The sequence below is a fragment of the Pleurodeles waltl genome, chromosome 9 (genome assembly GCF_031143425.1).
Source record: "Pleurodeles waltl isolate 20211129_DDA chromosome 9, aPleWal1.hap1.20221129, whole genome shotgun sequence".
NCBI lineage: Eukaryota > Metazoa > Chordata > Amphibia > Caudata > Salamandridae > Pleurodeles > Pleurodeles waltl.
Genome location: NC_090448.1, coordinates 1,082,466,903 through 1,082,481,736, shown reverse-complemented (window position 1 = coordinate 1,082,481,736; position 14,834 = coordinate 1,082,466,903). Strand labels below are relative to the sequence as shown.

At 44.4% G+C, this 14,834-nt stretch overlaps 1 protein-coding gene across 1 annotated transcript in view; it reads right to left on the bottom strand.

The window, feature by feature from the left end:
- HEATR4 (HEAT repeat containing 4) overlaps window positions 1-14,834 on the bottom strand; it is a 252,284-nt gene that overhangs the window by 148,101 nt on the left and 89,349 nt on the right. Inside the window, exon 5 of the mRNA XM_069208752.1 lies at window positions 13,291-13,479. Coding sequence (XP_069064853.1) covers window positions 13,291-13,479 — 189 coding nt within the window. The remainder of the gene's footprint in view (window positions 1-13,290; window positions 13,480-14,834) is intronic.

Genomic DNA, 14,834 nt, shown 5'->3' with positions numbered 1-14,834 from the left:
AAGCAAAACCCATTATTCTTAGTAACCCATAATCAATGACAGCAATACTATCATGCTCCCACTTGATGGCCTGTTAGGACATTTGCATGGCTACACATACATGGACTTCAGTGTTAGAAATTATAATAGGAATGATGCAAAAATGTCCAGATTCAACCTACTGTCTGACATGTAAATGCATTCTGCAGTGTTGCAGGCCCACTGATTTGATACGTGCTGATGTGCAAAAATGCAATTTTAAAACTGAGTCAGTGGATGTCACAGAAGCAGTTATCAAACTCTTCTACCATGTCTTCTGCACTGAGGGATGAATGCTGAAAGTGAATGCAATAGGTTTAAGGGATTCAGCTGATTTGCAACTGATAAGAATGCCACCATTTAACTTGGTAATGCAGAATCTAGCACGGATCACGTGTTGTCCATATACCATTTCCATGATGAAGACTGCAGCCACTGCCTCAATGGATTTTGTCTTGATCGGGCAGCTGAACAGGGAAGCCTCCTCGTGTGAGTCCTGGGCATCAGAAAGTTAATGTGGTCGCCCCAGAGGAGGAGTGTTAAGGGCATTCTAGCCTGATGAAGGATCAGGCTTCATAGTCTCAGTAAGAGGTTCTTGCATGTGCTAGCTAGCTTGCACAAAACGTAGAAGAAAAGGCCCATCATATTAATTAATGCTATCTACCCTGCCTTAATATAAATCACTCATAATCACCACAAGATTGCACCCCAAACTGGATCACTGAAAGAATATCGCAAACACAAATATTGTGTGGACGGAATTTTTGTGTCAAAAATATTGAGGACCAAAATATTGAGAAGGTATGTGCAAATAGGAAAGTATAGATTTACTATTCTTAACTCCACATTTACGTACCTTTAAGATATATATATAGTTTTTCAAGGTACGTACATATGGGGTTATGTATAGTAAAACTTTGCATACCTATAGAGTTTTACCTTCATGATATTTTTGTCCTCGACATTCCTGACATAACATTTTGTCCACTCAGTGTTTTTTCTCTGCTATTTTGTCTGCTCACTTCTAAAGTGTTGATTGAGGCAGCAAGAGATGCCTTGTAGTCATCGGCTGTTCTGGAGTGTAGGAAACAACATTTGTAGACAGGTTGTTGGCACGAAGATGTGCCTCTGCATGACTTTGTGAGTATGCAGCCCTGTCCTGAGTGATCCATAAACAGGGCTCCCAGTTTAATGATATTTAGTTTTTATACATTTCCATCTGTATTTATCCATATCTGTTTTTTGCCCATTTTATTGGTATTAATCCATATTTATTTTAATCATTGTGTATAAATGAAGTTGTAAAATGGTATATGTCCACGTTTATGTAACTGATAGACATGCACTCATACTTTGATGCCTGACATGTCTTAGCAAACGAAGAAGCCAGATATGGCAAAACACTACACAGACAGGTAAATATTAGCATTATATACAAATATATGTTAACATATGCATGCATTTAAAGAAATCTCATACTGTTTTTAAATCCCCACGGTGTCTATCTACTTAGCAGTTTGTCTGGAATCCATGAGTGACAAGGAGAGTCACTGACCAGAAGCACAATTTCCTATATTTTTCTGCTTTTAAAGATAAATATTGACAGAAAATAGATGGTTTCTGTCTGTATTTAACTGTTAAAAGTAATACAAATTTAAAACTGGTAGCCATACCCATAAAGTAAGTTTCTGGTATTTTCACCATTTATTTCTTTTAGTCATACCTCACAGAACAATCATACAAGCATGCTAAGGACCATTGAGTTATGGACTGAGACCCACAGTGAGGTTTTGCAGTGAAGAGTAACACACTGTACCTGCCCACCACACGGGGTGTGACTACTGACAGCTCAAATGGATATCCATAGATGGGAATTAGTGGCAGTATGTTAATTTGTTGTGACATGCCAGGTATTTTTAACTTTTTCTTGCTTGGGGTGGTTAGCCTGCTGGCCATGCCTGTTAAATTAGTCCATCCAGTCCATTCTATAATAAGATCCTTCACTTCATTCACTGTGCATGGTGAGATGCATGCATGGATGCTAAATGTGTAAAGCAGGATGAGCAGGAATATGTGTGCATCATGGATGACTAAGCACAATTGATCTCCACTTTCAGCAAGGTGTACAGAATGGAGGTTGGAATTATCATGTCAGACTTGCAATGTGTATTACTGACATTCTTGAAGCTTGAGGGAATCCCTATACTAGAAAGTGTGGGAAGACTGGAGAGAGCAGTACATTTACAGCTTCAGGGATAATCTTTTATCAGGGCCTAGCCTTTTGCTATCTTCAGGTGTCACTCCCACAGTTTGATGCATAGTGCAGGAGAACAGAAGATAGGGCCCTTAGAAAGGATAAGTTAATTTTTGACATTTACCTTCCATTTTATTCTCATGGAGGTGCTGCTTCAAAAAAGCGAATAATGTAAGGAAAAAAAGCCTCTCTCTCTTTTGTAACCATGTTTTGGGTCGTCCTCAGTAAGACAATATCAGTTCCAACCCTCCTTCCTGCTGTCACTTCAAGACAAAGATATTGACTGGCTAGTTCGGAGATGGATATACAAAGTGGCTAAACCACCTAAAACCCCTCCCAGAATTTTGCCAGGGGAACATACCAGGTTTGACTACAAATATAGTTTAAAAGTGGGCTAAACCCCTCAGTCCATGTGCTAAGACTTCTCACTGACCAATGTAGATGACACCCTCCAAGATGTAGAAGAATCTTGTAAGATCCAGAGCTGGTATCTTAGACCACCAGCTTCCCAATGAGGTGAGGAGGTATCACATGAGAAGCCTGCAACTTTCTGCAGGAGGCATTGAGGATCTTCCTTGGATGCTGCTGACATGAGGTGCTGGTTAAGTCCATGTGGTAGAAGTCTACATAGAGGAGAGCACCGTTGTGGCTCCTTAATGAAGGAGCTGCCCAAATACAGGAGCGGCTGCACAAGAACGTACAAAGGACCACCTCATTGCAAATTACCAGGGGATAACGATACTGCATGGATATGTGATGGGACTCTGCACTCCGGACGCTGACGTGCCTGTTCCAGCTGCCCCAAATGGGCCTTGAGAGCACCCAGGTCCTCCTCTCTGGCCTGGGAGAGTTTGGCAGGGTTGTCAGAATGAGTTGTCACTAACCTTTAACCAATTAAGGAGCTTTGTGAGCCCAGGGCTCTCCTGTCACCAACTGGTTCCCTATCCTGCTCCCTGAAAGGTTAAGAACTTGACTGACTGCAACTGCAAACCTTGCTTTTTTTTAAGAAGTGCGTGCGGGCTGTGGAGCGCTCTGGTGTGGTATTTCGCCCCACTGACCTCTGCTGCCCAGGGGTCAAAGGTAGCAGGCTGCAGGGGTCAACTTTAGTCCTGTTATAATCTTTCGATCTATTGACTGGTGAAACCCCACCCTTACTTAGTGGATCTCGTGAGAGTCTCTCTTGTGTGGGTGGAGTTTTGTTTGAGGCTGTGCCTGTGACATGTAAATCTATGACGTTACATGGTCTGGCCACATCCTCTGTCCAAGCCAGCAGCTGGGAAGCAGAAGAGGCAGGGCTGGGCAAATGAAGAGCGCTGTAACTGTGCAGCTGCAGAGCAGCATTGTGCCCCTCGGATTGGTTCCTCTGCATCACAAGATAAGCAGTCCCACTGAGGGTTGAGCCAGCATAAACACTGCCACTTACTCCTGTTAATCTGAGGGTGACCTCCCATAATGTTAAAACCTGGTATGTTCTGACCCTCGGGGGTCAGGGAAAGGGCAGAAGCTGAATCTCTATGAACACAGTGAGCCTCTGATGTCACACCACTTCCTGAGTGTGCCTTGGACTGCTCGTCATGCTATGCTGACAGTCTAGTGCTAAAGTGGTGGCTCTGGAACTAGGGGTGCGGGAGGTGCTTCAGCGCCCCATAACACTGGAAAGGGTTTAGATGAGAATGAACAGTAATGGAAGTCTTCAAATGTTTTTCAAAGAAACTCTGTCAAATATCTCCTATTCCTATCTTGAGGTGACCTTACTGGCCAGCATCACCTCCTGAAAAATCATTCCAGTGCCACTGAGCTAAAAGGTGTGCTTGGTCCTCAGTTTCCAAGGACATACTAGGCCAGCTCCAGGGCACTAGAAGCAAGCCGTCTCAATCACCACTTTAGCAGCTTTGTACCCCGTGAGTACCCTGTGTCCTCTTAACCGGTTCTGAAGAGGGCTCACTAAAACATGGAAAAGTGTGAACCATTTGCTGGCTCAGTCACTTTCCTGAACAGTTATGATGTAATTTTTGAGGCACTCTACCTAGAACTGCAATTGTGGGCAAGGGGCAATGAAAGTTCTTTCAAACTCTGGGTCTGATTCACAAAGGGCTTCTGCACTTGTGGCGGAGACCCCACAGTTTCATCTAGAATTCACATTGCAGAGACTCCACCGGAGTGCAGACTCCCCGGCCTCCGTACTCAGGGCAGAGGCAGACATGGGGAATCTTCGCACTTGGGCAGAATCTCTGCAATGAGAATTCTCATCTAGAATTCTCTGCCAGGACCTGGAGGCGAGAACTGTGCCAACTTTCTTTGTTAATGTAATCAGCAGCCACATAAACATTGCATCAAAAACTTCATTTCCCATAACCAAAGGGGAAATTTGAAGTCACAACAATACAAGTTCACAACCAGTCAGGCTCAGTGCATGTCTGTAAAGGGGGCCATCCCTCTTCTGTCTCCCTCTTTCTTCGCTGCTCGCAGCCCGTGTCAGATAAGTATTGGGACTCTGGTCTCTGTGTTGGTTCTCTCAGTTCGATTGTTTTTTGCTTTGTATTTGTTTGTTGCAAGGTGCCTTGACCTCGTTTGCCTAAGCAGTGGCAGGAACGCTTTGCTGCTCCTTCTCATAATTTTCCGCATCTGAGGGCTTTGGGGCCGGGGCACGCAGCAGTCTCCCTGCTGCTAGAAGGCGCACGCTCTGTGCATCAATTTCAAGACGCTCTCTGTTATAGCTGGCTCGCAGAGTGCATCAGTTTCAAGGTGAGAACTAAGGGAACTGAGAGCCTCTGGCCGGGATCGTGGCATACCTTTTGGCCCCATCAGCCTGGAGCTAAAAAACCCTTTGGGGTAGGACAGTTTGGAAGCTGTGACTCACCTTAAAGGGCAGACCTTGCTCAGGCTACTGGGTCACCACCTACTAATGTGCCCATGTAAGATAAGGGCGAGTTGTCTGCTTGGGCCTAGGCCCACCAACCATTAGTCTTAGGCCCTGAGTCATGTCTCCTCTCTTGCTGGGCTCTTAAGGCCTGTGCCTGTTGTGCCACCCTCTCACAGCACCGAGGTTGCAGGCTATATATATATATATATGCAAAAACATGAGTTCCATCACCATCGTGGGGTCGGAGCGAGTCGCGGACCCCAGCAACCACTAATATAAACACAGAAAGGTGGGGCAAATCGCAAGAACCAAAAAACTTGCACTCCAAAGCTCAAAAGGCTGTAAGAAAGATCTTTGTAAGATCAGAAGGCGTTGTCATTAAAATTAAATCTCTTTCTGCATCTGTTCGAGCTTTGGAGTGCGACTTTTTTGGTGCTTGCGATTTATGGCACCTTTCTGTGTTTATACATACATATATAGCAATGAACTATATATATATAGATATATAGTTCATTGCTGGGGCGCCCTCCCCACCTTTAGGTTCCCTCTTACCTGGCGGGTGATCACCGTACTAGTTATCGAGACAGTCATTTACATTTCCGTCCATGAGGCGCTTATCTGACAAACCTCACAGATGATATGAAGAGAAGGAAGAGGTTTCCACTTCCCCATTACAAAGCAGTTTTGTGTCGCAGTGGACTCCTCCATAATTTGCACGGTCCCAGAAGCAATGGCCTCCCTGGAGAAAGACTCATGGACATGGCACAGAGGTGCCTACAACCCTCCATCCCGAAGGAAGACTTACTGGGGCTCCAGCCCCACAACCTCCTGGGTCAGCCTCTGCTCCCTCCTCTGAGAAACCGCACAAGTGTCCACAATGCTTTGGGGTGGACCTCGATGACTTTGACAGACTGAAGAGAGGGTTCTTAGACGCCAACCCTCCTGCACTCTCAAGCTTTCCTTCCCTGGCACACTACTTGTACCCAAGGGATCCTGCCCCTCATTCACCCACCACCGTCAGAGGGTTCTCATACAGGATCGGAGGGCGACTCTGACCATGATTGGTCCTGGAGATCCTCTTCTAAGACCCCCTCCTTCAGCCAGAACCCACCCCTGAGAAACCTGGCGGTTCACACTCTGATCCGCTGGAGCCAGAGGAGCTGATAGACCCCTGCTCTGCCGAGTGGATTCCCGGTGAGAAGATAGCCGAATTTGTGGCTAGCAGACTACGCAAGCCCCTTGACCAGGAAGTCAGAAACCACCTTAGAGCAGAATGCCCATCGCTGGACAGGAAGGAGGCCATTACACCAGAAATAGACGGCTGTATGGCCACTTTTCTTTGCAAATATATCAAGGACCCTAAAAAGGGTATTGACCGCTCCAGGCAGTCATGCCAAAACAAAGCTCCTGGATATCGCAGGCCTGTTAGTGAAAACTTTTGGACATGGCAGAAGACGCCAAGGTGTCCGGAGCCCTGATTCCCTCTGAGGTGCTCTCTAGTTGGGCCCAACGAGCAATCATATTTCTTGATAATGTCAACTGCACCATCTCTAATGAGAGGTGCAGATCCTTGCTCAACAGATCGACCTCAAATTGGGGGAGTTGGCAACTTCAAAGAAAGGGCAGTTGGCACAAGGTGGGCTCTTTGGCAACCCGTTTGTGAAAGAGCTTGGCAAGTTTTTTTCGACCTTTAATTCATTGGACAAAGCCCAGTCAATGCTCAAACGAATTTTCAACACCCGTGTTTTCACCGGGGCCGGCTGTGGTAGGCGGGCTCTTATGTCCGACACATGGGTGCTTCAAACGGTACAGGGACTCTATAGAGAATTCTATAGGTAACCCGTCCAACCTTTCCTTCACCACCCTATTCTTTTGGCTGGAGGCTGCTTTAGACCAGGCAGAGGTGCAGAAACTCTGGAACAAAGTGGTCATTTGCCTTTCCTCACCACAACCATCAGGTTTTCTAAGCAATCTTAGAAGGTTTCTGGTCCAGAAGCAAGATTGTGGTCAACACCCAGTAATCAACCTCAGGGAATTCAATGAGTGGTTGGTTTACTGCCACTTCAAGATGGAAGGCATCCACCTCCTTTCAACCTTTTCTGACCCAACGATTGTATGGTCCGGTTGGATCTCCAGGACACTTACCCTAATCCTGATTTTCCCACTGCATCATCGGTTTCTTCAGTTCCAACTGCAAGGTCAAACTTTTGAATTCACCTCTCTTCCATATGGCCTCTCGTCAGTGCCTTGGTGCTTCACCAAGTTGCTCAAGCTGAGGACAGAACACTTGAGGGGGTCCGGGGTGCCCATGATTGAGTATCTGGATGACATGCTGTTCTAGGGTCAATGTCCACTGGCCCTGTCAACATATCTTGCAAGGGCAGTGCAGCTTCTCCAGTCCCTGGGGTTTGTCATCAACCAGGAGAAATCAAGTTTCTACACTTCCTGTTCCATCACTTTCCTCTGGTTAGTAATCAACTCAGTGGAAACCTCGTTGAGCCTTTCTTCCAGGAAGATGGCCAAAATTCAGCATGAAGTGAAAAGGATGCTGTCGAAGCCCCAAGTCTCCTTAACTCAGATCGCCAGGGTGATTGGTGTATTGTCCTCCTCCATTCAGGCCATCTTCCCAGTCCCCCTTCACTTTCAAGCCCTCCAGCGACTGAAAGTGTCTCATCTCCCCTGCGGCCTCACATACTCCCAATGCATGCTTCTGTCGGAGGAGGCCAAGGAGGAGCTCGAGTGGTGGCTCCACCACATGGAGGGGTGGAATTGGCGTATCATTTTCTGCTCACAACGGGATGTGGTGATTGAGTCTGATGCCAACGGCTTTGGTTGAGGAGGATGGCCTGCCTTGGAATGGTTGCTTCACATCAACTGCTTGGAGTTGATGGCAGGTTCCTTCGCAGCCAGGTGTTGGACCAGAGGCCAAGTGCAATCTTGCGTCCTCCTGAAGATGGACGATGTGGTAGCGATGTGCTACATCAACCTTCTATGGGGTACACAGTTCAGAGCCCTCTCGGATCTAGCCAAAAGCTTTTGGGAGTACTACCTGGAACACCATGTGTTAGTGATGGCAGAGCACCTTCCGGGGTCTGACAATCAAGCTGCAGCCTGGTAGTCTCGACACCTTCAAGATTCGAGACAATGGCAACTCCTCCCATCAATGTTTCAGGCTATGTCCGCCCTTTGGGGCCCCTACTCAATCGACTTGTTTGCGCTCAGACTCGACCACCAGCTTCCCAGTACTTCAGATGGAGACTGGATCCAGGAGTGATAGTCATTGACTCCTTTCACCAGGATTGGACAATAGAGCAGGGATATGTTTTCCCCTTCACTATGATCATGCAGCTGACAGCTCAGGTGCGCAGGCAGAGGGCGGACCTAGTAGTGATGACTCAGGAGTGGAAGTCGCAAGTATGGTTTCCAGTTCTGTTAGAACTGTCTTGGGCTCCTCCAAACCATTGACACCCCAATCCTCATCTCCTGAGTGATCCCTCTGGGAATCCCCATTCTCTGGTGACGAGTAGCACCCTCCAGCTAGCTTATGGCATGGAGGATTAAAGGGCTCAATGGCAAGTGCCTGGCCTTTCAAGAGATGTTGCAGACCTCCTCTCTTGAGCTTGGGCCAAAGGTACAGTCAGAAGACATTGCTTGGCGTGGACCCGATGGATGGGTTGGTGTCTGCAGCAGAGTTTGAATCCTGTGGGGGCAGATGTTATTCATATCCTGAATTTCCTTGCCTCTTTGGCTTCGGAAGGCTTGGCTTATGGTTCAATCAATACCTTTAGGTCGGCTATATCAGTGGGCAACAATGTACTTGCAGTCTACCAGTGGGGGAACATCTGTTGGTTAAGGAATTGCTGCACAGCATTAGAATGTCTCTTCCGCCAGAGTCTAGGTAATCGGTCCTTTGGGACGTCAATAAGATCCTACTCCTTCCTTTCTCATGGCCTAGTAATAGGTATCTCTCCCACAAACACTTGTCAGTTAAGCTAGCTATTAATTTGTGCCTGAACTCTGGTAAGATAGTGTTGGATGTCAGAGCTTTAGACATATCGGGAAGGACATTTACACCCAATGGGGTCACGTTTCATGTAGTTCGGCGAACAAAATGTCAGTCCTGACTTATTTCATACCCAGCCTTCCCTGATTCACCCAAATTGTGCTTGGTTCATTGTATTAAGACCTATGAGACAATGACAGAGGAACTCCGCCCTCATCGGGAGAGACAATTGTTGATTGTCCTTTGGAGACCCTTTCAAGCAGTTTCATAACGAACGATCGTAAGATGGGTGCGACGGATAATGCATGAGGCGGGCATTGATACAAAAATCTTTGGGGCACACTCTACCTGAGGAGCAAAGGCCCCAGACTGCCTTGGCTCTTGGAACTCGCTTGGAGTATGTCATAAACGCTGTGGACTGGTCCTTGGACTCGACCTTCAAGAGATTTTATTTCAAACCAGTCTCCTCCATAGCAGCTCTGGTGTTGGCTAAGTTTTAAACTGGCATAATCCTTCCCTCCGGGTGCTGACATAGAATGAAAAATTGTCTAGCTATCGTAAGGGAAAGTTTCATTTCTATGAAGGACTTGTAGGAGAGGATCAGCTTACACTCTGATGATTCATAACCCACACAGACGATGGAATCTGCTTATGGATGTAAGTAATGTATTTTCCTTTTCAATAGTGGATAAGGTTATGAACTGTTGATCATACTGTCAAGGATTTATGTTTTCTTGTTCTGAGTTATGCAGCAGGTTATTCTACCATGAAGTAGCCGCGGTTAGCCTATATTTTCTATTCTACAGCAAGAGAGTTTTCCAAGCAGGAGTGAAATCTTCCATGGTCGGCTTTGCCGTAGGAAGAAAGAGGGAGATAGAAGAGGGACTGCCCTCTTTACAGACATGCACAGAGACTGATTGGTTGTGAACTTGTTTTGCTATGACTTCCTATTTCCCCTGTAGTTATCGGAAATTAAGTCTTGATTAAATGTTTATGTGGCTGCTGATTAAATAAATGAAGAAAGTTGACATAATCCTCACCTCTGAGTCTCTATTAGAATTGAATTTCTGTTACGATAGCTAGGAAAGTTTTCATTCTCATTGTGGTGATTCCACCCGAGGGTGAAGACTCCCCCACGACTGAGGAGCCTCTGCCATGAATGCGGAGGCCCTTTGTGAATCAGGCCCTGAGTGTCTAGCACAGAAGGATGCTCTCTTTCCCTTGCTCACTTCGCTAAACAGTCTAATATCATGCCTTCCTTTCATTGAAATATAGCTCATCTGGTAATTTTAATGGACAACATTGTCATTTTCACATCTAAACCAACTCTAGCTCTACCCAGTATTGAAGCACAGCAGCTGATCATGTGAAGGCTTTGTGGTAATAAGGAAATTTACACATCGTTGTCACTAAGCTTACGTCTTTTGTTTCCCTACTTGTATACAAGAAGGCATCTTACTCAGAAATGTAATTGTTAACTGTCCGGATAAGATCCATGTGGGGAAGGAAATGGCCGCAACACACATTTAGGTGGCTGCTTGATTCTTATAGGAAAAGAGGTCTTGGTTTTCCAGAATTACAAATTTGTTATGAGGCTGTCTCAAATATATATCTTGCTGCTACTACTAATATCAAGTGTGGCTTTACTATCTCTTTTATTGAATGGGTGTTCCAGGTAAGGCAGGAGTGTAGCAGATCTGTGAAGTCCATCACACTCTATTCTTTAGAACCTTCTGAGGTTTGTACTCATGTCTTGCTCTCACAATGCCCTTAATGCATTTGCCAGCTGGCCTTTAAAAAAACAACACTTTTTGTTCATTTTATATTATGGTAACCTTGAATGCACTTTTTATTACACTGTGAACTTGCCGAAAACATTGAAGACAACCCACTTCCATATTCCAGTTTGGAATAATATTTTATGAGAACACAACATTCACAAGTTATCCTTATTCTAAAATAAAATAATCTCCTAATTCAGAACCGTGTCCTTGATACTATTACACTATCATGGGGAATGTAGCTGATCTTGGTGGTATCAACTAATTTTAGAATTTTCAAGATATGTGCGATCATTTTGGTATTTCACAGAAGGAGTTATTTGAAGTATTGGCAACTTCTTTGATTAACAAGATGATATTTTGGAGACATATCATATGTTCAGTATTTTTGGCACATATGCCTGTATCAATATCTACTACCTAATTAAAAATCGATGTAATCAACATTTTTGGAAAATGGACTCTTGTCTTGGGAATAGCCTCTGCAACCAATCTCAGATGTTCATAACACTTTTAAATCAACTTTAGTCTCAAAAACTTTGTGATGAATTTTGGTTAAGGCCAAATATTAGAATTATTCATTGGTGTGTGTTAAACTGATTAATTTGTCAATAATATACATTTGTCCCCACAGGTTCTGGAGTGGAGTTCTAAAAACATGGGACAAAATGTGGAACCAGATTATGTTCCCTAACCATCCAGCACGTTGCATTTATTGTTCATCTGGAATCTTGGCAGCAATATTGTCCATTATTCTTTTGGGTTGGCTGTCACTTTGTTAATGGTTGCTGAAGTCTGGACCCGAAGATTGCCATAAGCGGTTTCCACTACCCTTGTGAGCCAGCACCGTTTGTGTATCAAGGATCATTAGGTGTTCCCCTCTTAATTGTGCTCCGAATAGATTCAAATTTCACTTATTTATTTCATTCTATTGCATATTTGCTAGTTGATTAAATTAGATTGTATGTTTGTGCCTGTATAAGCAGTTTTGACAATTCATCTTAAATAAATACATTGCACATCTTGAAAATGTGCCTCTTGTCTCTTAAGCATCTTACTATTCTCTCCACCGGGCAGGACATGAATTATTTTGTTAGTGTTAGGATTTATTTTTGTTTTTGTTAATTGGCACTTGTATAGCCTACAGTCTGCTGTTACTTTAGCATGGCAGGGGCTGTCAGTAGCCTTGACTATGTCATGATGTTGGTAAATAACACCTCTGGAGGAATTCTGACCTGCTTTCCTTTCTGGCCACCTCGATCCTGGTTTTATGGAAGAAGACCTCTTAATACACACGTATGTCTTGTCAAATCTACACATTGACACTCTTTTGGGAAACTAATATAGAGTTTATCTTGGCATGAAAAAGTTATGATTTTGTAAACTTTAAATTTGAGTGATTTGTTAAACCATTTCTTGAGAATTTCTAAGCTTCTTTCCTTCTGGCTAAGTGTTATTGTGCATTTGATCTAAGTATTTCCATCTTCTGCCGAGAACTTCTGTGTTTACCTTCTACAGTACTGGTGCCTCCACCTCTCACTCTCCTAATGGTTGCTCCAACCAGGCCTCTCCAACCCACCCTTCCTCTGCACCTAACGTCCAGTCTCTGTGACACTCTTGAGCACAGATCTATGTCCGCTTGCGTCATTCTACTATGAGCACTTGACAGACAGTTGCAAAGTCCATCACCCTTTTCTCAAAATATTATGTAAGAGAATTCAGCCAGAAAGTGCATTACGGGAACAGGCTGTACATCTCAAATATCAAACAGGTGATTTGGAATAGCATTAGAATTTCAGAAGACACTGGACGCATGTGCATTCTAAAGGCTTTGAGTCTCTAAGAAATAACTCTTAGCATCAAAGTGTATAGTCAGTCAGTCAAAGGAATATTTAGAATTTGATAGCTGTGGGACATCTGCCAAAAGCTTGGCATATGTTTTGCATCTACAAAATTCTAAATGACTCCCAAGATTATTAAATTCAAAGACCGATTCTGTACTGAGAGAGAAGACCATGTTTTTTTACACAACAATGGGGGGAAGGCTTTCAGCGAAGGGGGCGTCAAGAGGCACAGGAAAGTGCTTTGGGACAACATCCAGGGCATCACCAAGCCTGCCATTTGCCACCTAGTGTGCATCATCTATGAGGACACAGACATGTGCGCAGGGTATTTCTGGAAAATGTGATCTGGGATACCGTAATATACACTGACTGACATAATAGATGGATTTGCAACTTACAGTCTTTTGGATGATGCACTCTTTAAAAATGTTGTGAGGGAAATAGATTATTGCAGGAACTTTACATTTTTGCCATGGGTTGGGAATAAGTCGGTGTCTTTAATAGATCACACAGTTGTGTAGACTTACTCAGGAGCCAGGCCTCCTTCCATGTATCCAGCATGTTCTTGATGAGCTGCAGCTCCTGAGGCAAGCTGACCTCCTCCCTTTTCTCTCCCTTCTTCTTGGTGGCCCTTGGTGCAGGATTTATTTCTGCTTGAGTGTCCACAGGGCTGGGTAGCGCCGTCCAACGTAGAGCTTTCCTTGCAGGCTTCTGAACTTCAAAACAGACAGAAAAAGGAAAGTCGTCATCATAAACCAAATAATAATCAGTATTTTAAAAGAACAGCTTGTGTTTCTTCTACTACAGATACCCTTAGCTATCGCTAGAGGACCTAAGGAATGCAGGAACACTTGAAGTGGAAATTATTGATACTGTCTGTGAAGATTATCATGTCCTTAATAGTAGTTGTTGGATAAAGTTGGGTAAATCTAAGAAACTTAACTTTGACGCACAAAGTTTCTCAGTGTCACCATAGGCTTATCTATTAGTAATGGGATTCCTGGTGCAGGATGTCTGGGAGTCAGGGCACCCTGCACTGGACCTCATGCACCAAGGAAAGCAAAAGGCAGCCACTGCATCCTTTCCCCATGCAGGTCAGTGGTACATGCAGGAGCAGAGGGTGGGGTCATGGTTCTGCTCAAGTGGCAATGGCATGGGGTGGGAGGAAGCTGTAGAAGGTGTGGGGCAGGACTCAGGACTTCACCAGAGCCTGAACCAGGGAACTGACTGCTGCTCTACAGCAGTCCACTGGGTGTCCTGTGGGGCAGTTTATTGTTGTGGGAATGTTTTGCCACAGCAGCCACTGAAGCTTCCCATTTCTTAAAACTTTTTTTTCCTGCTAAATACAAAGTCTGCAACGTTAAAACAACACTTTTCAAACTTCACCTACTCCTACATATAATGAAAGAGCTTAACGACCAACATTGTGTCGAAATATGCTGTATTTAGTGCAGCACTGGTCGTACATCACCTAATTTACTTTTATATTTTTTCTTAATTCTTGAGGAGTAAAAATATTTTCACAAGAAACTCTGTACGTAGTAATGGATACTCAAGGACATGATCAGATAGTGGTTATGAAATGCTGTGAAACTTAAGGTGTTGAGGCTGAGGAGTGAAGACAGTAAACAAGATAGTACTCATATTTAATATTGTGTGTATATTACATACTGTACAATAAATATTTGATGGTCGGAGATTTTGGGTTTAGGCTGTAGCGGTGAGTGGAGGGTTATGGCCAGAGGACGGGAAAAGTTGGTGGATCCTCATAGTATGCTAGTTTATTTTGTGGACACCGAGGACCCGTTTCACAAAGGTAAACGTACATTTTTGTGTAAGTGTACGATTTTTTGCAATTCACAAGGAAATTTGACAAGTAGTATCTTTACCACTGGAGTCTTTGCACTCTTGTATCGCATCTGGTTTGGGCACTGTATGGAGACCAACCTCCCAGAGTGTCCTCCGCGGCTTACTCTAAATATACGTCCGCTAAATATTTTCAAGAATAGCGGCATCCGCTGAGTCAAATTGATTTTCGAATCGTGGAGGTGAGGTGCTAATCAACTTGAGG